General features: G+C 32.4%; 2 protein-coding genes and 1 pseudogene across 2 annotated transcripts; 1 reads left to right on the top strand and 2 right to left on the bottom strand.

Moving 5' to 3' along the window:
- Positions 1-5,089: 5,089 nt before the first annotated feature.
- Positions 5,090-6,335, top strand: LOC105179556 (ethylene-responsive transcription factor ERF024 pseudogene; annotated as a pseudogene).
- Positions 6,336-10,602: 4,267 nt separating this feature from the next.
- LOC105179539 (transmembrane protein, putative (DUF247)) lies at positions 10,603-12,282 on the bottom strand. Its single transcript, XM_011103191.3, has one exon. The coding sequence runs from the start codon at positions 12,109-12,111 to the stop codon at positions 10,759-10,761; it is 1,353 nt and encodes a 450-aa protein (XP_011101493.2). The 5' UTR covers positions 12,112-12,282; the 3' UTR covers positions 10,603-10,758.
- Positions 12,283-15,819: 3,537 nt separating this feature from the next.
- LOC105179540 (uncharacterized) lies at positions 15,820-18,888 on the bottom strand. Its single transcript, XM_011103192.3, has 3 exons — positions 17,921-18,888; positions 17,121-17,316; positions 15,820-16,432 (listed from the first exon to the last, which is right to left on the bottom strand). Exons 1-3 carry the CDS (start codon positions 18,686-18,688, stop codon positions 15,918-15,920), a joined length of 1,479 nt encoding a protein of 492 aa, XP_011101494.2. The 5' UTR covers positions 18,689-18,888; the 3' UTR covers positions 15,820-15,917.
- Between the last annotated feature and the right edge of the window lie 1,321 nt (positions 18,889-20,209).

Below are 20,209 nucleotides of genomic sequence, written 5' to 3'. Positions count from 1 at the left end.
TATTCCTGTCTGATTCTTTTATTTTTCAGTTGTTTCGATCCCCTATTCAAGGAGTATATGGGATATTGTTTTATAAAACCACGTCCATCTCCAGTAAATCCAAACCTGACAGCTGATGCTATTTGTGACTTGTAACATTCTCCCTATTATACTAAAAAATTCACATAAAAAATAACCCATCAAAATCTGTAATTCTGGTGCAACATAAGATGTTGAATCAAATTCAGGTGGGAATTAATTTAGGACCAAAAATGCTAGAAAATGAAATTCAAATTCAAGTGATTTAACAAATGTTGGGGAAAATTTATCTTTAATCGGATCTAAATCAATTATATAACAAGTGCAATATACTTATTACGTAATTGAAGACAATTAAGAGAAAGTGGTCAATCATACAAAAAAAAATATATCCTGTTTACCCTATAGTTAATTTAGTTCGACTAAACTTTGTTTGGACAAGAATTTTTGTTGATGCATGCCTAATAAAAAATAGTTAATGTAATTTGGTGGGAGAGGAAGTGGAGGTAGATAGATAATTCCTTTACAGCCAATGTCTTTGAGGATTCCCAGAATGCCCTTATCCTTTATTACAATGGGCCCGTTGTAAGTTTTTAAAATATTGTGTTCCCTTGGTGTGTGTCACCACCCATGAACTTACTAAATCAGTCGTTTTCCTCCCTGCATTTCGGAAATTTTAGAGTATATTAACAATAAAAGCAAATTAACCATAAATATATATTTTGGATGATTAATAAAATAAAGAAATAGTATTTTTTGTCCCGTAAATTAGGGCATTTTCACTTTTGATCCCATCGGTTATGAAATTTTTACTTTCGATACAATAATTTTATAAAAATAACACTTCTGATCCGATGACACTTCTCCGCTATATATCCAACGGAAAAGGCATGACCAAAAGTGAATAGGACCATAAGTGCTACGTTTTGAAAGTTATAAAACAAAAAACAAAAACTCCATATCCAATAGGATCAAAGTGTAAAGACTCGAATTGCCACGTGCCAAGCACATGAAATTTTTCGTTAAGATATTGTAGTGGGATAAAAAATGCTATTTTATAAAAGTTACATGATAAAAAATGAGAATCTTGTAACGAGGATAAAAAATACTAAATTAAGGGACGAAAATTGTTACTTCCCTTTAATAAAATCAAATGTTGCCATTTTAATCTTTTATTGAATACGCACAATTACTTAATCTGCAGTTCTGCTCTTCCAAAAAGTTGTGCTAAAAGCTTTTCATCACCTCTCAAAACAAGAAACTGGGGGCCCTTACACATTACCTAATGTCACTTCAACGCATTATATTTAGAAAGAACGATGTTTTTTTTACTTAACTGTATTTTTAGTCTTTTACTTATAATTATTTAACATTTTAGTTTTTAAATTATTGGAATTTTTAATTTGGTCCTTTATATTTTTTAATTTTTCAATTTTAGAATTGTATTTTTATGACATGACAAAAGGAGCCTAATGCCACGCCGCCCAATTTTTTTTTTTTTTTTGACATCAGCCTCCCTTGCCATGTCATAAAAAATCAGCCAGATAAGCTCATTTTTTTCCTAATTTTTAACCTTCACATCACTTGCGGATGCCATTTTCAAGCCAATTTTTAAAATTTTGGTTAATTTAATCCTAAAATTGAGAAATTTAAAAATATAATGAATTAAATTACAATTCTAACAATTTAAAGGACTAAAATGTCAAACAATTATATTTACAGGACTTAAAATGTAATTAAGCCTATTATTTTTTTAAGCCTTTCCTTTTATTTATTTTTTTAAAAATAGAAACAACTTATTATAATCCGTCAGGTTGTTGTATGATATCAATAGCTAATTAAATAAACACAAGTTATAAGTTTCTGATTTAATTAATGTCTCCCCCATCAAGAAATTATTATATGTCTCTAATTAATTAATACCAACAACTAGCAAGTAAAATCAACAAAAATTGAGTTCGGTCAAATTTAAATAAATCATACAGTAAATATAATATAATGGTAGTCTGATTGCTTATCACGTTGTAATATATAATTGATTTGATTCGATCAGACATGATTTAAATAAAAAATTTTCGTATAATCCACAATTTTCTAACAAATATGCTGCATAGTAAACATCAACTAATCCTCACATATTTTACATCTAAAACAAAGAATTTGATGACATTAGAAACACACACACATATATATATTTGAAATGAAAGCGATAAACTATTATTTTTTGAATAAATTAATCATAATTATCAATATCAAATATCTATATCTTACAACAATGGACTACTATAACAATCATATACTAACTATCAGTATCAGATAATTATATTTAATCAATAATTATTATTTAAATAGAACAACATCTATATTGAAGTATAATAACATCACATCCATTGATTGGAGTTGAATCCAAAATTTTAAAATTATGGGGTCTCGACTTCACTAATTAAGTAAGAATTTCCTGAAAAAAGAAACAAATATGAACATGTATTGTGAGTACAACAGAACAGCTGCGATGTCGGTACTATAGATATATAGAGATATTATTATGGTTTTACGCGGTAGGAGCTGATGCATATCTTCTTACAACCCGAAAAGACAGATACTTAAAAGGTTTGGAAGTTAATCTCCGTTGGCTACATTGTACGAACTAAACAGTACTTCGTCGGCTAATCCTTGCAGTCTTTTTCTTCTTTAGCTCAACGCGTGGATATCTGTGTGTGTAAGATCCTGAAATGACTTGTAAATCCAATGTTGAAAACGCCCATGCTTTTTCCCAAGTTTTAAGGATGTAATAGGTGACGACTTCAAGTTGAAACAACTGGAATTCAATTACCCACTAATTAATACACTAAATAAAAATATAATATTTAATTATGATTAATTATCATAATTAATAATAAATAGTTATAGGTTTATTGTAAATAACCATTGATCACGACTACGCAATGATTGTTGAGAGGAAACATTTGACATGGCTTAGTTTATACCATGACACATAGCTATGTTAAATTAATAATATTTTTATGATGAAAAAGTTAATTTTTTGCATTGATTTTATTTAATTTTGATTAATAATAATAATTTATCAGGTTTTAAGTCTTATTTATAATATTGTAGTCAATAGTATTTTTTTTTCTATTAATTACATTAATGATTGTGTTGACATCAATTTCATAGGATTTTAATTATGGTTTGCAGTGCCCATTAATGATGTCTTAGTCTATTGATCGAGGTTAATATCCTATACATAAGTTTAAAATTATGGATTCGTGTGTGGCCACTAGACGTATGGACATTTGTGTGACCACTTAATTAACGTGAGTTTATTATTATTGTAATAAATATATTTTTCACTTGACTTCAGTTTATTGTAATATCTCAGTTATTGATCCAATTAATATATTGGTCGATTTATTCTTACTAATATGATTATGTAATCACTTTTTCTAAAAAAATATTACAACGAGTTCGACCAAATTGGAACTAAAATTACGTATCTGAGTGTCTTATACATATGCTGTAGTAATTAAAGAGAGAACAATAACATAATTACCTCACCTGTATTCCTTTTTGTCATGCCTTGCCAAAAGATTCTATCATGAGGCTTGAAGAAAACCCACCGTTTTGATTATGAAAAATAAATCAGATAATGATAAGTATTATATATAATAAGTAAAAAAAAAAATAAAACTTTAATTACAATGTAATTAGATTTTCAAAATAATATCGAAAAAATAGAGTGCGATTCAGCACACTTGCACTAAAATTAGATACAAGCTTTTACCAAAAGTCCTTACAAATGAGAAATTGGGTGTATTTATATTGATACAAGTTTACGCTCTTTAAAGTAGGTAAAAGTAAAGTAATACTTCATACTTTACCTTTCCCTATTACACAGTCAGTAATTTGCTACGCCATGTCGATTTGGTGAATTTGACCTTGGATATTTCTTTTTTGGAGAAAAAGATTTTAGTCCTTTAAGTATTACCATTATTATATTTTTATTATTAATTTGAGAAAATCTATAAGTGGTTCGATTTAGAATTTTCAGACATTTTTTTGGTATTTTGTCCTCCAAATGTAAATGTGTAATGTATTGGTCGGAATTTCCAACCTAAACAAAAAAATAGAATTGCCTCCTTATACTTTGTTGTACATGCATATATGGGGTTCTTATTTTCTTTTTGTTTCTTATCATGGAACAAAAATTGTTTAGGAAACTTAGTAAATTGATGAACATGCGCATGTTGTAAAGCATTATGCTGATGATGGCAAAGAAAAACAGGGGGAACTACAAGCAAAGCACAAAGTTAATGACAAATTCTACGATTATATAGAGGCAGCTAAGCTCCCTCCACATCTTAAGGGTGGCCAAATTACACTTTTGCTCCGACACGATACATAGTATTGTATTTTTTATTCTAAAATTTATGAGCTCAGCATAATCGATCCAATAGATTAAAAAATTATAGCATTTGGGATAAAAAAAAAACTGTTATAATTTTTTATTTTTTTAATTTAATCTTGTAACTTTAAAATTTTGGCATTTGTGTCCTTTTTAGGCCAATCTGACTCAAAAATTAGATGTGACTTGCACATGATTAAATTAAATAATAATTTTAATTCTGTAATTTAAGAGTGATTAACATTTTTAGTCCTGTAACTTAGAGTTTTTTGAGATTTTTGGTTCTACAAAAATTGATTTGTAGGAGAAAAATATAATTTCCAGCCAAATTGACCAATAAAAGACTAAAATTATCAAAATTTTAAAATTACAGGACTAATTTGTGAAAATCAATTTGTATAGAACAAAAAATGTCAACTCTTAAATAACACAACCATTTGCGTTTCTCATTTAAATTCTTTGATTATATATATATATATATATATATACACACGTATGGATCAAAAACCCTAGCTATGCAATTCAGTTGTTTAATCTGTTTCCGTCGACGTCGGATAATGTTGGCATCAAAACCGGTGTTAGTTTCAGTTAATAAGGTAACACGTACGACATACAGAAACTAAGTGAGGATGAATTGTTGGATTAGACATCACGTTTGATTTGAGCAGCAAAATCTATTATAATATTTTTACAAGACTGTCAACGTCTCAACATTCCGTTTCCAGCAAATACGAATCCAATTTCCTCTGTCCCTCAAATCAAATGATCACTACTCTAAAAACCTGTCTTAAAATCAAGAAACCCTGTCCAGTACTGTTCTCGACGTAAACAGATGCGTGAACTTGAGCGTTATAAACGCCTTCCAACCCAGAAATCCAACACCCCCTTCTGCCTTACACCCCACATCCTCATCTTCTCTTCTATTCCCAACTGGTTTCCACTCTTTCTCTCTCGCTTTTCGGCTGCTGCTGCCTGCACATCTTTAATTTACCTCTGTATAAATGGCTGCCTTGATGATGTTTCCATTCCATGTATCAGCATTTCATGCACGTGTCATAATTAATATAGGATGTCGCAATCCACCGGATGTGGCAGCAGCAGCGTTTCTCCGCCGTCTGAGGGTGGCCCGTCAGCGTTTGCAGGTCGCCACCCGGTTTACCGGGGCGTCAGGAGGAGAAAGAGCAGCGGGAAATGGGTTTCTGAAATCCGGGAGCCCCGGACGCCCAACAGGATTTGGCTTGGCACATTCGCGACGCCTGAGATGGCGGCGGTCGCCTATGATGTGGCGGCGCTTGCTCTCAAGGGCAAAGAAGCGGAACTTAATTTTCCGAATTCAGCTTCTTCTTTGCCTGTTCCCAGTTCCACCTCCCCGAGGGATATCCAGGCTGCAGCCGCAAGTGCGGCGGCAGCGGCCGGGGCCGCGGTGGATGCTCTCGGTGGCGGGAATGTCAGAGCTCCTGCACCGTTCCCGGAAGTCCCGGCTGCGGATCATGAGTTTGTAGACGAGGATTTGATCTTTGATATGCCTAATATTCTCGTGAACATGGCTCACGGAATGATGATTAGCCCTCCGCGCCTGGGTCAATTTGATGATGAGAGTAATAATTACGGAGAAAATGCGCATGATGAGAACCTCTGGAACTATCCCTGATTCACTATCATCTGCTCTGGCTTTAGAGTCTGAAAATCACCTGATCAAGATCGTTTCGGGCATCAGTAATAATAAGTAATATATATAATCTCGTACGGGGAAGAATATATGACGAAACTGAAACGATCATATATGTGTGCGTGTGTGTGTGTGTGTGTGACGTTCATCAATCTGTGTTGCTTGTAAAGGATTTGCTGTTTTTCCTTGAGCAGTTGTGTATTACCAGTTGCACCTAATGCCTTGATATGTGATAACACAGATTCCAACAACCTGATTGATCAGCGGCTTCAACGACAAAGAATAATCTAAAAGTTCAAACTATTACACAGAATCATACGTACGAAATATCACATAACGTACATATAATTATGTCTGAAGATCATGAAAAACATATATGGTTCTAGGGTTTTCAATTACACCACACTGACATACTTTACTTTCTCATGAAAATCGACCTACTTACAGTAGATTGTTATATATAGTCCTTAATTTCTGCAAGAAACCTAACATTGTTATAATGCACTTCAAGAAAGACCAATATCCCTCGTCTTGAAAGCAGTTTGATAACTGAAAACAGACATCGCTGAACTTAATAAATTACAATCGGCCGTTGAGATTAATTAATTAGAGCAGCAAATGATGGATCGATGAGGGCAAATTAAGATTTATTACAACAGGATGATGAGATCGAGGTAGCAAAGATTTGGAGTTGTGAGGGCGAAAAAGAGGATGATATTTGTGATGGAATGAGGATTGATGTGAGATGATTTGAAGGGTTTGGTGAAGAAAAGCTATCAGGTTGCCTTGATTAGTTTTTTCAACAGATAGGAATCATTTAGTCGTTGATTTTCTAGGGTTTTGTTCAGGCACTGTTTCATTGAATTTTTGTGTTTATTTCTTTATAATATGAATATATATTGAATGGAGAGGAGAGTGTTAGCAGCAAAAGATGATGCCCGAACATGGGCCCCGCCCCTCTCTTTCCCAACCTGTCTTGTCTGTGTCGTCGACTAATACGCGATTAAGAAAGGTATTTGCCTCATGAGCGCAATAATTAATTAAAAGATTGTATAAATTCATATATTTTGTACTTTTTTTTGTTTATGAAATTATATTGGATCTTTATTCTAATTAAATTTAAATTTTTCGATAAAATAGAATCATCAAGGTCATGTGCAATGTGATCAGTTTCATTTTTGCACTAATGACATATGGATTTTTGCACTAATCACATATGGACTAGATGTGTCATCGACTTATTATAGAACTAAGATATCATTTTTTTTTCTCCTTACGGTTCTCATGCTATATATGTTAACAAAAGTAGCTGAAAAAATTATAAAAATCCAAATAAACAAGGTCATGTGCAAAAAATGTAGTAATTTCCTGCCACCCAATTTAGTTTTTTTTTTTAATTAAATTTGGACTAAACATATTATTTCATTAAATAAAAATTTTTAAATCAAACACGACTAAAATTTCCATCATTTTATAATTAGTGAACCAAATATTATATTTTTTTTGTTATAAGTTATTCAAAACCTTTTAGACAGGAGGTGATGGGGGGTGAAAATATTTTATTACAACTAAATACACCACGTTTTTCAGGACCCTTATTTCAGTATTTGATGATAAGCAAATTAAAAAAAGTTGATATATGTATTATTCGCAATGAGTAATTAGGAATATCCTTTTGTGCACTTTTTACAAATCCGTCCGCCCGAGTTGCCATATGACATTCGTCACATAATTTAGCTTTTTTCATTACATCCTCAATGTTGTCGAATTTATTAATTTTCCCGGCCGCATATATAGACTTTGACATTAATGGATCCTCCATAATTCAAAACACTCCAAGTTTCAGTGTTTTTGTAGAAATTTGGCCCCAAAAACTTGATCGATCAGCCATCCATAACCACCCATGCTGCCTCCCTGCAACTTCCTGTCGACCTTAGCCTAATGATCATTTATCAAAATTTATGAGAATAAGAAGAAAAAAAGTTTAATGTATACCACAAATAACTTACCTGGTCTGAAAAATATATATATTAAAAGAAAAACTTATGAATCCATAGTTGCTCAAAAATCAATTTTGTACGAGTAGATTTCATTACAGAAAAAAAAAAAAAGATATTCTCTAGTGACTACATAATCAATTTTATTTACCATGATCAAATAAAATTAATATAAGAATTTGATTTTTTTACGATAGTTAATTAACCTTTAATATGGTGTTTAATTTAATTATTGTGTAGGAGTGTCGCGGTGTGGGTCGGGTCAATTTAGGTAATTTTTATTATAAATATAAATTCGATTGCTAAAATGCGATTTCTTTAAGTAATCCACACTAGTACAATATGAATTTTTTGAGGTTAATTTATGTGCCTCTACAACTATGAAAATTGCCTCTATACGTAAAAGCATATAAATTAACCTCAAAAGATCCATATTGTACTAGTGCCAAGACCAACCCCAACTCAATCTTAACCTGCTAATGCGCTGTGATTTGGGTTGGGTCGATCAATTTGGGCAATCCTACAATTCTACTGAACACCCCTACTATTGTGTGAAAGTGGTTAATTAAATTCGCCACTTTTTTTAGTAATTAATTATAAGAAAAAGTCATATTTCTTGTACTGTATCCGTGATTATATTTACACCCCTAATTTATGGTCTATTTATATAAACTATTCCTATCTTTTGTATAATTACAAAAACTACCCTTCACAGCAGAAGAAATAGGGATAATTGTGTAATGATGCTAACATTTTTAGGGGTGTGTGTATGATCTTTCAAAAAAATAAAAGGTAGTTTGTGTAAATGAATGATACTTTGGTGGGTGTATGTATAATTATAAAAAAAGATAGGAATAATTTGTTTAAATAGACCATAGATCAAGAAGTGCAAATGTAATTATCACTTATAATAAACGGCCATTGACCAAGTTAACTAAAAGATTTTGTAAAATACTGCAAAATTATAATGCTGCCCTGTTCAATCAAGTTGACTCAAATAAATCCACAAAGGACACTCTAATTTATTGTTGGCTCGAATTCCACACTTCAAAAGTTAAAATAATGAAGTGTGTGTTGGGAGAAAATATGTATCATTAAGGTCTTAATTACCCAACAGTTACAGTTAAAATTTTATAAATAAATTTGAATCCCATTAAATGTGTAAATATTTATTTATTTTATATAAATTTATTATAATTTATTTCATAATAGTTGGGAGACCGCAGTTTGTAGAAGGAAATTTGGAGGGGCGTGTGGTGCAGCAGTAGACAAGTAGCAATAATTGTTGGTGCAGTGGAGATTAGTGATAATTAGAGATTAATTAAGCAAATTAGTGAAGACCACATAAGCGTAATTATCATATCTATTGACTCGCTAATTAATTAGGCAAATTGGTGACACATTATGTTCTTGAACTAATTAGATGGCTACAGCCCACTAATAAATAAATTAATTGTTTACAAAATTCACTACCGAAATTACCCGAAAAAACGCCTTTTTAAGTTGTGGGTGGGTGGGTTGGGGGGGGGGGGTTCAGTAGATATAATTGTTTATATATATTATTTAAGTGCTTCAGTGCCCAAATTAAAGGGCTACTAATTTCCAATTATGGTGGGTCCCATGTTTTAATTAAAGTTTAATTAGATCTCTATCCAATTAATCCATCTTGGTCTCGCCATTCGGCCGCCGACAATTAATACAAGAATTTGATCCGACGACATTGTATTCGATATATGTTCTTGTAGTAATTTATTTTTTCATTTAAATTATATTATTTACATTGAAATCATTAATGATGTAGGTAAGGTTACGAACATTTCATACTTAAAATACTGATTGGAGTAAAGAAATAGTATCTAACAAAAGCGTTTGGTAGTTGAATGTATTTAATGATATAATTAATAATAATTATAAAAAGTAAAAAAAAAAATCAAATACTCATGACCAAAATTTTTGCATCATCACGATGAAGATTTCATAGAATTTTGTAGCAATATATACTTATTTTGTTTTTTCATGTCTTTGACAAATTCTGATTCTGAGTGTATAATGAAATGTAGAGTTGGGTTGGACAAAAGCGTTAATTTTGTCCGGACAACAAATTTTTGAAGCCCAAATCCTCCTTCTGGTTGGGCCCCGACAGTAACGTAATGGTTAGGAAAGGAGGCCTTCATGTGAAATCATCTAGTTTCTGAACACATATGTATATTGACTATTTCAGAAAATATGAGATTAATATTACTAACCAATAATAAATAATTCTTTTTGATAATTAAAAAATTAAATTAATTATGAAGATAAGATTTTGAATAAAGACAAAATAAATATTTAATATATTTAAGTAGAAGTGTTTCGACCAATGATATTTTTTCTTGTCAATTAAAAAAATATAAAATTATCAAAAATTAGTATTTGATCAAAATGAGCTTAATCGTTGTGTTGTAATATATATATATATATATAGATATCTACTTCTTTTATAGGGAAAATAATTATTAATTAAGCGATCAAAATGGCAAGTAATATACAAAGATTCACATTCCCAACATTTCCATGATGAAAGAATCCCTCCAAACATCCAAGAACTCTAACCCGTGTACTAATTGGGCCATCACTATTCACTCATACAACAAATGATCCAACAAAAAACACAACACTCAACTCCAAACCTACGGCGGACGAACATAAGCTATAATAGTGAAAAGCGTCTGAGCCACCGTCAGAGCCAGCAGAACAAAAGCAGCCAACGCCGAGATGAAAGACCACGGCGTGTTGAAATAAGTGTACTTGAAGCTCGCCCAATGGACATGCCAATGGTTCCTGTAATAGTGATTCACCTCATTGAACAGCTCCGACAGATAACACATGTCGATGTCGAACGACACGTCCTTTCCCATATTGTTTATGAACCTCGCAACCTCGGCATCCGCCCCGAAATAATTCTCTATAATGTTCCTATCACACAGATACTCCACATCCTTGGCGGTGTTGATCAAACAGTCCAACAATGTCGCGTACGTGGTCATATGCTTGGAGCAGTCCCTGTGGCATTGCTCGTAAGCCACGCAGTTGAGCAAGAACGAGCTCATGAAATCGTCGATGGTTATCGTCGGCATTTCCATCACACCCCGACTGAATTTTATTACTAAGAAGCTTTCTTCTGATCCGGGTTTTAATCTGATTCCAGCCCGCCGGAGCTTGGAGATGCATTGGATTACGTGGGTGTTTGTGTATTTGCTCTGGGTGGGCTCCTCGTACCCGTCGGGGATGAAACTCGTCCGGAGCAAGTCGAGGAGGTGCTTGGGTGTTGGGTTTTGGAATTTGTTCACGAATTCGTCCGATCTTTGGAGGGCGTTATTGAAGAATTTCAATGTCAAATTGGATAGAGAGGGACCCGATTCTTCACCCGGCATTCGGGTTAGGTCAAACAGGCATTGCAGGACGAAAAAGGGGATCTGATTTTCGAGCCGGATCAGATCCCTCAAGAAAAAGGAGTAGACCCATGACATCGAGAGCAGAGGATCATCAGCTTCAAACGGGACAACCCCTCCGAATTTCCTGAACAGCTCGATCACGAAACACCCATCAAGAACCAACATCTCGATGAACTCGTCGCCGGAAAAATGGATAGTCGCCGAGTAGCACTCCCTAGCTTCGGCTTCCAGCGGCTGAGCTGCTCGCAAGAAATCCTCCAAGCTCAACCCTTTGGCTGCCTGCTGCGTTCGCTTCAACAGAGTGCTCAAGAATCTCCACTTGTGCTCTTCGATCATCCTGAGGCGGGGGTCGCCGTGGTGGAATGGCCCGACGGAGACTATGTGCGGCTGATAGCAGCGCCCGTTGATGTCGATCAGGCTCTGAGGAACCTTGAAGATGCAGCAAGAGCTCTTGCCGGCAGATCGACTCAGGATTCGTGGCGTGTCGGCGATTTTTTGCTGCATCCGAGTCAATCGCTCCTTGTTGACTTGCCAGATTTTGACGACGTGTTCATCCTTTCGGTATTCTTCGGTGGGATTGTCGCCCATATCCACGAATTCTGGGAAAGCTGGAATTCAGACAATCATTCGACAGAGAATAGGATAGTAGTTGTCTGGTGGCGGAAAGTTCAGAAATTTCTGGGCGAGACTCATCAGATAAATTTGTTGAATACGTAATTAATGTTTTACAATATGTCAAAAGTATTAATAAATAATTATTTAAAATCAAAATTAATGTCCAATATTTTCAACTATATGTATGACGTGTTTGTATAATCATAGACCACTACTCTGCTTACTTATCTTGTTGCAATTTATGGTCTACGGATTAATTTAATAAAATGATGACTGAAAAACTCAGTCGCTGTCAGAGAGAAAGGTACAGTAGCTCTGCAAGCATTATTATTAGGGATATTCACTCGTTCCTTCAAGTTTACTATAATTATATATAAATTCTTTATACATATATTGTTTGTATGTAATAAATAAATTTTTTTATTAATTAAAATTTATTTAAATTATTGATATTAATAAAAAAAAGATAAATATTCATATCTAACGAAGAGGGAATTTTTGTGTTGTATTTTATAAAATGCATGTAGCGGTTCTTCGGCCTATTTTTTTTAACATAAGAATTTTTTTAATTAAATTTTAAAAATATAAGGGATATTATGCAATTTATCTTTTTCTAAATCATAAAAAATCTATATATAATTACTTATATCAAAGAGGGGAGTGTAATTTTTCATAGGAGAATGGTCTGCAGTTACAACGTATGACCAAAGGACACTTGCATTTTTCCCTTTTCAAGATTCCCTCATTATTTCATTGTGTTTGGATTCTTTGTTTGGTGGGTATTTCTAACAGTTACAAATAAGTTTCTATAACTTTTTTATTCAAAATATGTTGAAAAAAAAATTATAATTTTACATTTTCCATTTAAGAATTATATCAACTAAGTACCATAAGTTGTATAATTTTGCGTGCGCATCAATTTGTACATGAAATAGTAAAAGATATTATGTTGTGATTGAGTGTTCCCGACCGCTTTAAAAAAGCGTCTTTCAATTTTTTTGACTCTCAAAAAATATTTTTTAAGTGTTTGTGATGCTAACTTCTACTTCTGAAATGACTAAGAAAAAATATTTTTAGGTTAGCTAGAAGCAGTTTGGAGGTGCTTCTAGCTGTTTTAGCTTTTTGTAAATAAATCAAACTTCATTTTTTACTACTCTACCATTATTATAATAATCTTAATTTAACTTAATATTTTTAATTTATTTTTAAAAATATATTTAAAGTTGATATTGGAGTTTTCAAATAATTTGAATAATTTAGTAATAATTAAAATTTACACTTTTAAATATTTAATGTTCTAAAAGTTTTATATTTTATTTGCTATATCATCTAATTATATTATTTCGTTCATATATTATTATTTGATTAATTAATAAAATAATATCTTTTTGTGCAATCTTACAAGTTTAATTATTGTGTATGAATCAATAATTATATTACTTAGTGGGAGCATTATTAAATTAAACATATTTTTTAAAATATTTTTTAGAAAATAAAAATAAAATTTATTATTTTTTCTAGAAAAATAACTATTATTAACAAACAACAAGTGAAATAATAACGAAAAATAGTATCTTTTTAACACAAAATAAACTTTAATTAATTAATTTTATTTTATAAGTATTTTTTTTTCAAATACAATTCAATTTAATTTTTTTCTGCTTCTTACTTTTTTTCACAATAATATTCACTTTTAATTTTATTACAACTTTCAACTTTACGTCGAAAATCACTTTTTTGAAAATAATCTTTTTTTGCAAAAATCCAAAACGGGAAATGTGGAGATGCATAATTGGATATTCCCATCAAATCATTTCCAATAATTGGTCTTTAACCTGCCCTAGACCACTTGTCATATCTAGTCATTTCCTTAGGTGTAACTAAAAACTATATTATCATTGGCATAATGCAACAAATTGTGTTACAATCAATTATATATACACAAATAACAACTAATTATTTTTTTTTGTTTTTTAATATGTTTAAATAAATTGTGAAAAACATTACCTCATAAGCAGTGATATTATTATAGTTCTTTCTTATTTATTGGGTTAAAATATTTACGACAAATTAGAATATTGTTATTCATAATGAGTAAAATATGCATTAAATCTCTCGACTACAACTAAAATATACAAAATAAATCACCTACATAACCACATCGAAAGGCCCTTACCGTCAGAACCACATTGGAAGGCCCCGGTAATAGCCCCGGTACTTAAGTTAAGTAGATCATAAGTAAAAAAAGAATGAATCAAGACTGTAACAATGATCGGGTAGAAAAACTTGTACCTGGAGCATGGAGGTCGACTATTATAGCTTTTGTCCAATTGTACGATTCCACGTAAACCACATACACAAAAAATGATGGAATGACTGTAAGAGGTTCATACATATTAAGGTTTAGAGGTATCAGAACTAGGTCGTAAAGACTCTAAATAAATAAAATGAATTCAAAAATTATATGAAGATCTAAGATGAGCTAGGGCTGGATTTGAATGCGACATTCATAAGATTACCCTACATCATCTGTATATATAGCACAATGTAAAGCAAAATGAACAAAATAGTTGTATGTTAACCATATATGTATATTGTACATAAAGTTATCCGATCATGAGTTATTGTTGAAATAGTATAATTAAGCCCTCACAACAAAAAAAAATTATCGATTCGAGTTGCATAAACGTGGTTATCTATTTATTTTAGTAATTCATTATTTTTATGGTTTCATTTAATTGTAGTCTATAATTTAAAGTTATCCAAATATTTACTTATGTTTTATATTTGAATGTATTGAAATGTGTAGCAAATTATATTCATTATAAAAAAAAAAAATAGCAAGTCATCTTAGGATGTTATTATTGCAGGCTAGACAATAGTGGAGGTAAGTTTTGGCATTATAAATTAATGGGGTTTAATGCAATTTATTCCCGTGATATTATAAATGAAAAAATTAATTTTTTATAAAAAAAAATAATAATTTACTCTTCTATGTCTTTAAAGTAAAGCAATAGGGGGTAAATTATTTTATTTAAAAAAAAAATTCTTTGAAGGGTAATTTGTACATTTACAATATTATATGAGAGTAAATTGCATTTTTTCCTTTTTTACTAAATTAATGACTACTGCCAATAACATGCAAACACGTACTAAACTCCACCAAAATTAATATAAGTAATCATCCAATAATGAAGTATGAAAAGTCACATCATTATGGAGGTCTCATGACAACCACCATTACTACTCTAATCTGCCAACTGTTTTTGCTTTTGCATAACCCCAAATTGATTGGATCTCATGCATATATCCAAATTTCCAGACTAGGGCAAGTAAAAATTTAGGGCACGTTCACTTTTGTTCCGAACCTACAAGGAAAATTGTGTTGATTAATTTATCATTAGTCAATTATGTTCACTAAAATGATGTACTGGATGTTTGATCAATTTTACTATTCAAAATTACAGTAGATTATATATATAATTGTCTAATTATTTAAAAATTAGTATCTTTTTGTTCAATTCACTTGTAAAAATATAATTTTGTATCATGGTAAATTACCATGACGCAAAGAAAAATACTGTGGTTAATATAAATTAATTATGATTTTGCAATGGTCGTTAATCCATTTTTTCACATATACCTGAAAACGTATATAAATTATTTTTTAAAACACTTGAGTGAAATGTAATACGACATTCAAAACTAATTTACCCTCAAATATTCGAATCGAATCCATCCTCAAACTGGACCAAATAAACCAAACAATTGTACAAGAATCACGAGCATTCTATGTCTACATACTCGAGTTCCTGCCGTTGTTCATCCATGTAAAACAACTCTTCCGACAGTTCTTTCACCAGTAACTCAAAGATCCCTACCTCGACTTCTGCTACTTTCTCTTCTGCCTGCTCCCGAAAATTTTTCCATCCATCCATATCTCTCTTGAAATCCAACTCCACCATAGTGCCAATCGAATCAATTTCAACTTCTTTCGATGGATGCAACCTGTTGCAGATTCTTCTCAAAATCTCTTCTTTAGTGCACAAGCAAATTATTTTGCTTTCTCTAGAATTATGTTGAAGGCTAGACGGGCTAAACGCTTCGTTTACGTATGTGTCTAAATCTTGTTTTCTGTACGGTGACAAAGGCTTGTCCTCATCGGACTCTACGCTCTCTCCTTGGAGGTATTCATTGTCTGAATCTTCCAGCAATTTCCTCTCGAGTTCAATTGGATCCAATTCTGCCAGTTGTTCAAATCTTCGAAGCCTGTATAAGAGTTGCTCTTTTGCTCCTGCATGTTTAGTGCAAGAAAAAAGCACGATCACAATCGAAACTGTTGCAAATTCGTGGCTGAGGATGTCCAATTTGAAGGACTTAGTAATTGAAAAGAAACAATGAATCCATAATGAAAAGTAACACACTTCACTATCGTACTGCAATTAGTATTTCAGACCACCAGACAAATCACTAAGGAAAAGGGGTTCTGAGAATGATTTGAGGTCCCACGAAATACAAGCGTGTCATGAGATGATATCCGGTAACGACGAATGGCCAAAGGGATATTAATTAAGATCCCCACCAACATAATACCAACGGTAGAATCCAGATCATTTTCCAACTTCAATAATGGCAACAATCAAGAAAAGTTTCCAGCTCCTCATTGTGGGCCATTTTCAAGTTACTAACATCTAATCTTCTCAGCTTTGTGAAGACAAAATGAGGTCACATTTGATCGGAACTGAGGTCATAAGTTGTAGTAACAGTACTAGGAAAGGTACACCCACATGCATTAGATCTTAGAAACAATTAAACATATCAAATCAGACCAATTGACTTTGATAGAACCTCTCCAACATATAGATGAAAACGACCGAGCAACAAACGATCTACGCAGCATGATTGATCATATAGCATCTGATGCAACATGCTTAATAAAAATTAATATAATTGAACAAAATTTGTAAAAGTTTGTTACGTACTTTGTACATTTGCGTAACTGGACTCGAGATCATAATCATCATCATCGTAGTCTTCTGCTTCTGCTTCTGCTTCTCCACTTACATGGTCATCATCTTCAAAGAAAGGGTCTAATACGGATACTGGACTACATTGTTCCTTCTCCTCTTCTACTCCTTGTACATTGTCCGAATTTCTGGTTTCGTAATTTCCATTCTCCTATTAAGGTTAAGATATTCATGTCAGAATAATATTATAAAAGTTGTGACCATTCACACGAATGACAAAAACTGACTGCTGACAATCTCTCCCAGAGGTGAAAACAGAGGATCACTAACATGGAATTCGAATGTGGAGGTAGTATTAGAATCCAACGAGGAAAATGTAATCAAGATTGTCGTTTTCTGGGAAAATTATATGAGGTGAGACATGTAATTAGAGAAATATTTTGGTGGCAGAGGCGTGATCTGATCGCAAGTACAGTATTTAAACAAACAGACAGGTGCTGACAAGAAAAAAACAAAAGAGGGAATGGATTGATCTGTAAATTTGGTGGATTACTGATAATTTTGAGGCTAATATTCGAGGTTGGAATGGAGATTTCAAGTCGACATTCCGGCCACCGAATCAGACCAAGGAGATTGTATACCGACAGCACAAGCGTCACAAACGTAATACATATTCATCTGTGTCGTAAGTTCAGCTGTCTATATTTGAATTCTTCGCGGTCTTGAATTAGCATGAATCAAAATTAAATAAACAAAATATGATTTTCCTTTCAAAAAGATTATTAAGAAACTCGAATTATCAAGAGAACACAAACCTGCTTTACGTGGCGACTGGGAGAAGGCGCCGGAGAAGAGAAATCCGGCGTGCGGCGACCGGAGGACGACGCGCTTCTGTGAAGAGAAAATCTGAACGGGCTGATAGGGCTCGAGCAAAAGCGCTCTTCGCCTAACCCAAACTCGTCATTAATCTCATCAAATTCCTCATGAAGACGCCTGAAAGTGCTGGTGGAGGCCTCCTCCAAATCCCCTCTGCTCAAACTACCACTACTGCAAGAACACGAAATCCTCGTATTCCCCGGCGACGTCTCACTCTCTTTTAGCTCATGATTGCTCAAAACATTCATCCCGTTATCCCCAAGAGCACGCTTTCTGTTCTTACTCCGATCTCTCAGTCTCTTCAGAAAGGACCCAAACAACCCAAACCCGACGTTCTTAATCTGACCTCGGGCCTTCGACTGCTGCTGCTTCTGGATTCTCATAGCCGCTTCAACTAGGAGTGCGGCAGTCCCGGACGGCACGTGGAGGAAAACAGCACCGGCAGGAGACTTACAGGGGCTAATCGCCGGCGACGGAAAATCAAGAAACGGCGATTTCCTGACGTCCGGGGACGACAAAAAACAGGAATGTCTGCGGAGATTTCTGGGCTTTGTAGAGGTAATGGGCTTGCGATTCTTGACTTGTAAAGCGGTTGTTGGAGAGGATTTCTTCAACTGAGAGCGCCTTTCCACGATATAGCTCTTCAAGTGAAATGGCTCCTGATCTTCCTTGAGGAGCTCATGCAACAACTGTTTGTGAGCCATCATCACGAATAGAAAGAAAATCAGTATCGGACGATTGAAATGATGGGTTTATAAAGGTAGGAGAAAAAGGGAAGAGAAAGTTATGGAGAAGGGGGAATTTGAAAGTGGGGAAGAGCAAACAGTAATGGCGAAGAGAAAGACTCAGAATGTGTTGGTAGATTTTGCTGCTGATTCAAATCCGGGGTTCGCAACATCGAGGCAAACTGTGCTTCTAATCTAATTATTAATACATTTAATTAGATTTCATCATACACAATTAATTAATAATTACATTACAAATTGATTAAGTTAGTCTTTAAACTTATAATTAATTATAGACAAAATTATATTTTTGATTTCGTAACTGCAACTCTTTCCTCACTTTTGATTCCATGAGTTACTCCATTTATACATTTGGTTTTGAACATTTTTTATTTAGTTTTTTTTAATCAATTTAGTCATACGTTAATAATTTTGTATTAACGACATGATAAAAAATAAAATTTAATGTGAATGATATAAATTATAAATACGAGACTAAAATGATCAAATATGAAATATTCATAACTAAATTTAATGTGAATGATATAAATTATAAATACGAGACTAAAATGATCAAATATGAAATATTCATAACTAAATTTATAAATAAAATAAATTACAATATAAAAAATACTAACAACATATACTTATAAGATACAAAAATATTTTACCTTAACTAAAATCTATACTCTTTTATAATTGAAAATTACTATTTCTTGTCTTTTATTAATTTGACTTGTCAAGTTTCTTCCTTTCAATTTTCACGTGTCCATTTTAATAACTTTTCATTTCTTATTTTTTTATTTTTTTTAAATTATGCACACGCAATTTAATATGTCACATATATAAATTAAATATATATATGTATTATCGTATTATTCTATTTAAAATATAATTGATCAATGTTAAAGTAATAGTTCAAATAGGACAGACAACATCTTCTCGCAAGGTGAGTTGTAGGATTGGAACAGTTTATATACAATTTCATTTACAATAATAGACTTATAACTTAATTGTAAGAAGTATTTTTGGTATAGTTTGTATCTCATTGGGTTATGGTGACAAACTCACCCTTTCAACTACTAATTACAATTAAAATTGAATATTTCATAACAGTTAGAAACTCTTAATCATCCCATCCTCACTTTTAACCAAAAATAAATTAATCGTACTTCAATCATACAATAAATATATTACACGTATTATTTAATTAATTTATGTCTGATCAAACTCTATTTAAATTAAATTTTTTCCTCTAATTACATATAGGCGTACGATAAAGTTAAGTCATAACTCCTTAATCATTATTTTCTGAGGAAAATATGGTAATGCATTTATTTATTTTAACCCCTATGATAACTATCTTGATTGGCAACAATTTTGAAGAAAAATTAAATGTTTGAAAGCAATTACTACCATTTTTATTTTTTTCTTAAATATAAAATTTTTATTTATTTTTAGAGTAAATTACGATTACCTCCTTTGAGATTTGACACAATTACG

The sequence above is a fragment of the Sesamum indicum genome, linkage group LG5 (assembly GCF_026168435.1).
Source record: "Sesamum indicum cultivar Baizhima isolate 11 linkage group LG5, ASM2616843v1, whole genome shotgun sequence".
Classification (NCBI taxonomy): domain Eukaryota; kingdom Viridiplantae; phylum Streptophyta; class Magnoliopsida; order Lamiales; family Pedaliaceae; genus Sesamum; species Sesamum indicum.
This window is presented reverse-complemented; position numbering and strand designations above follow the sequence as displayed.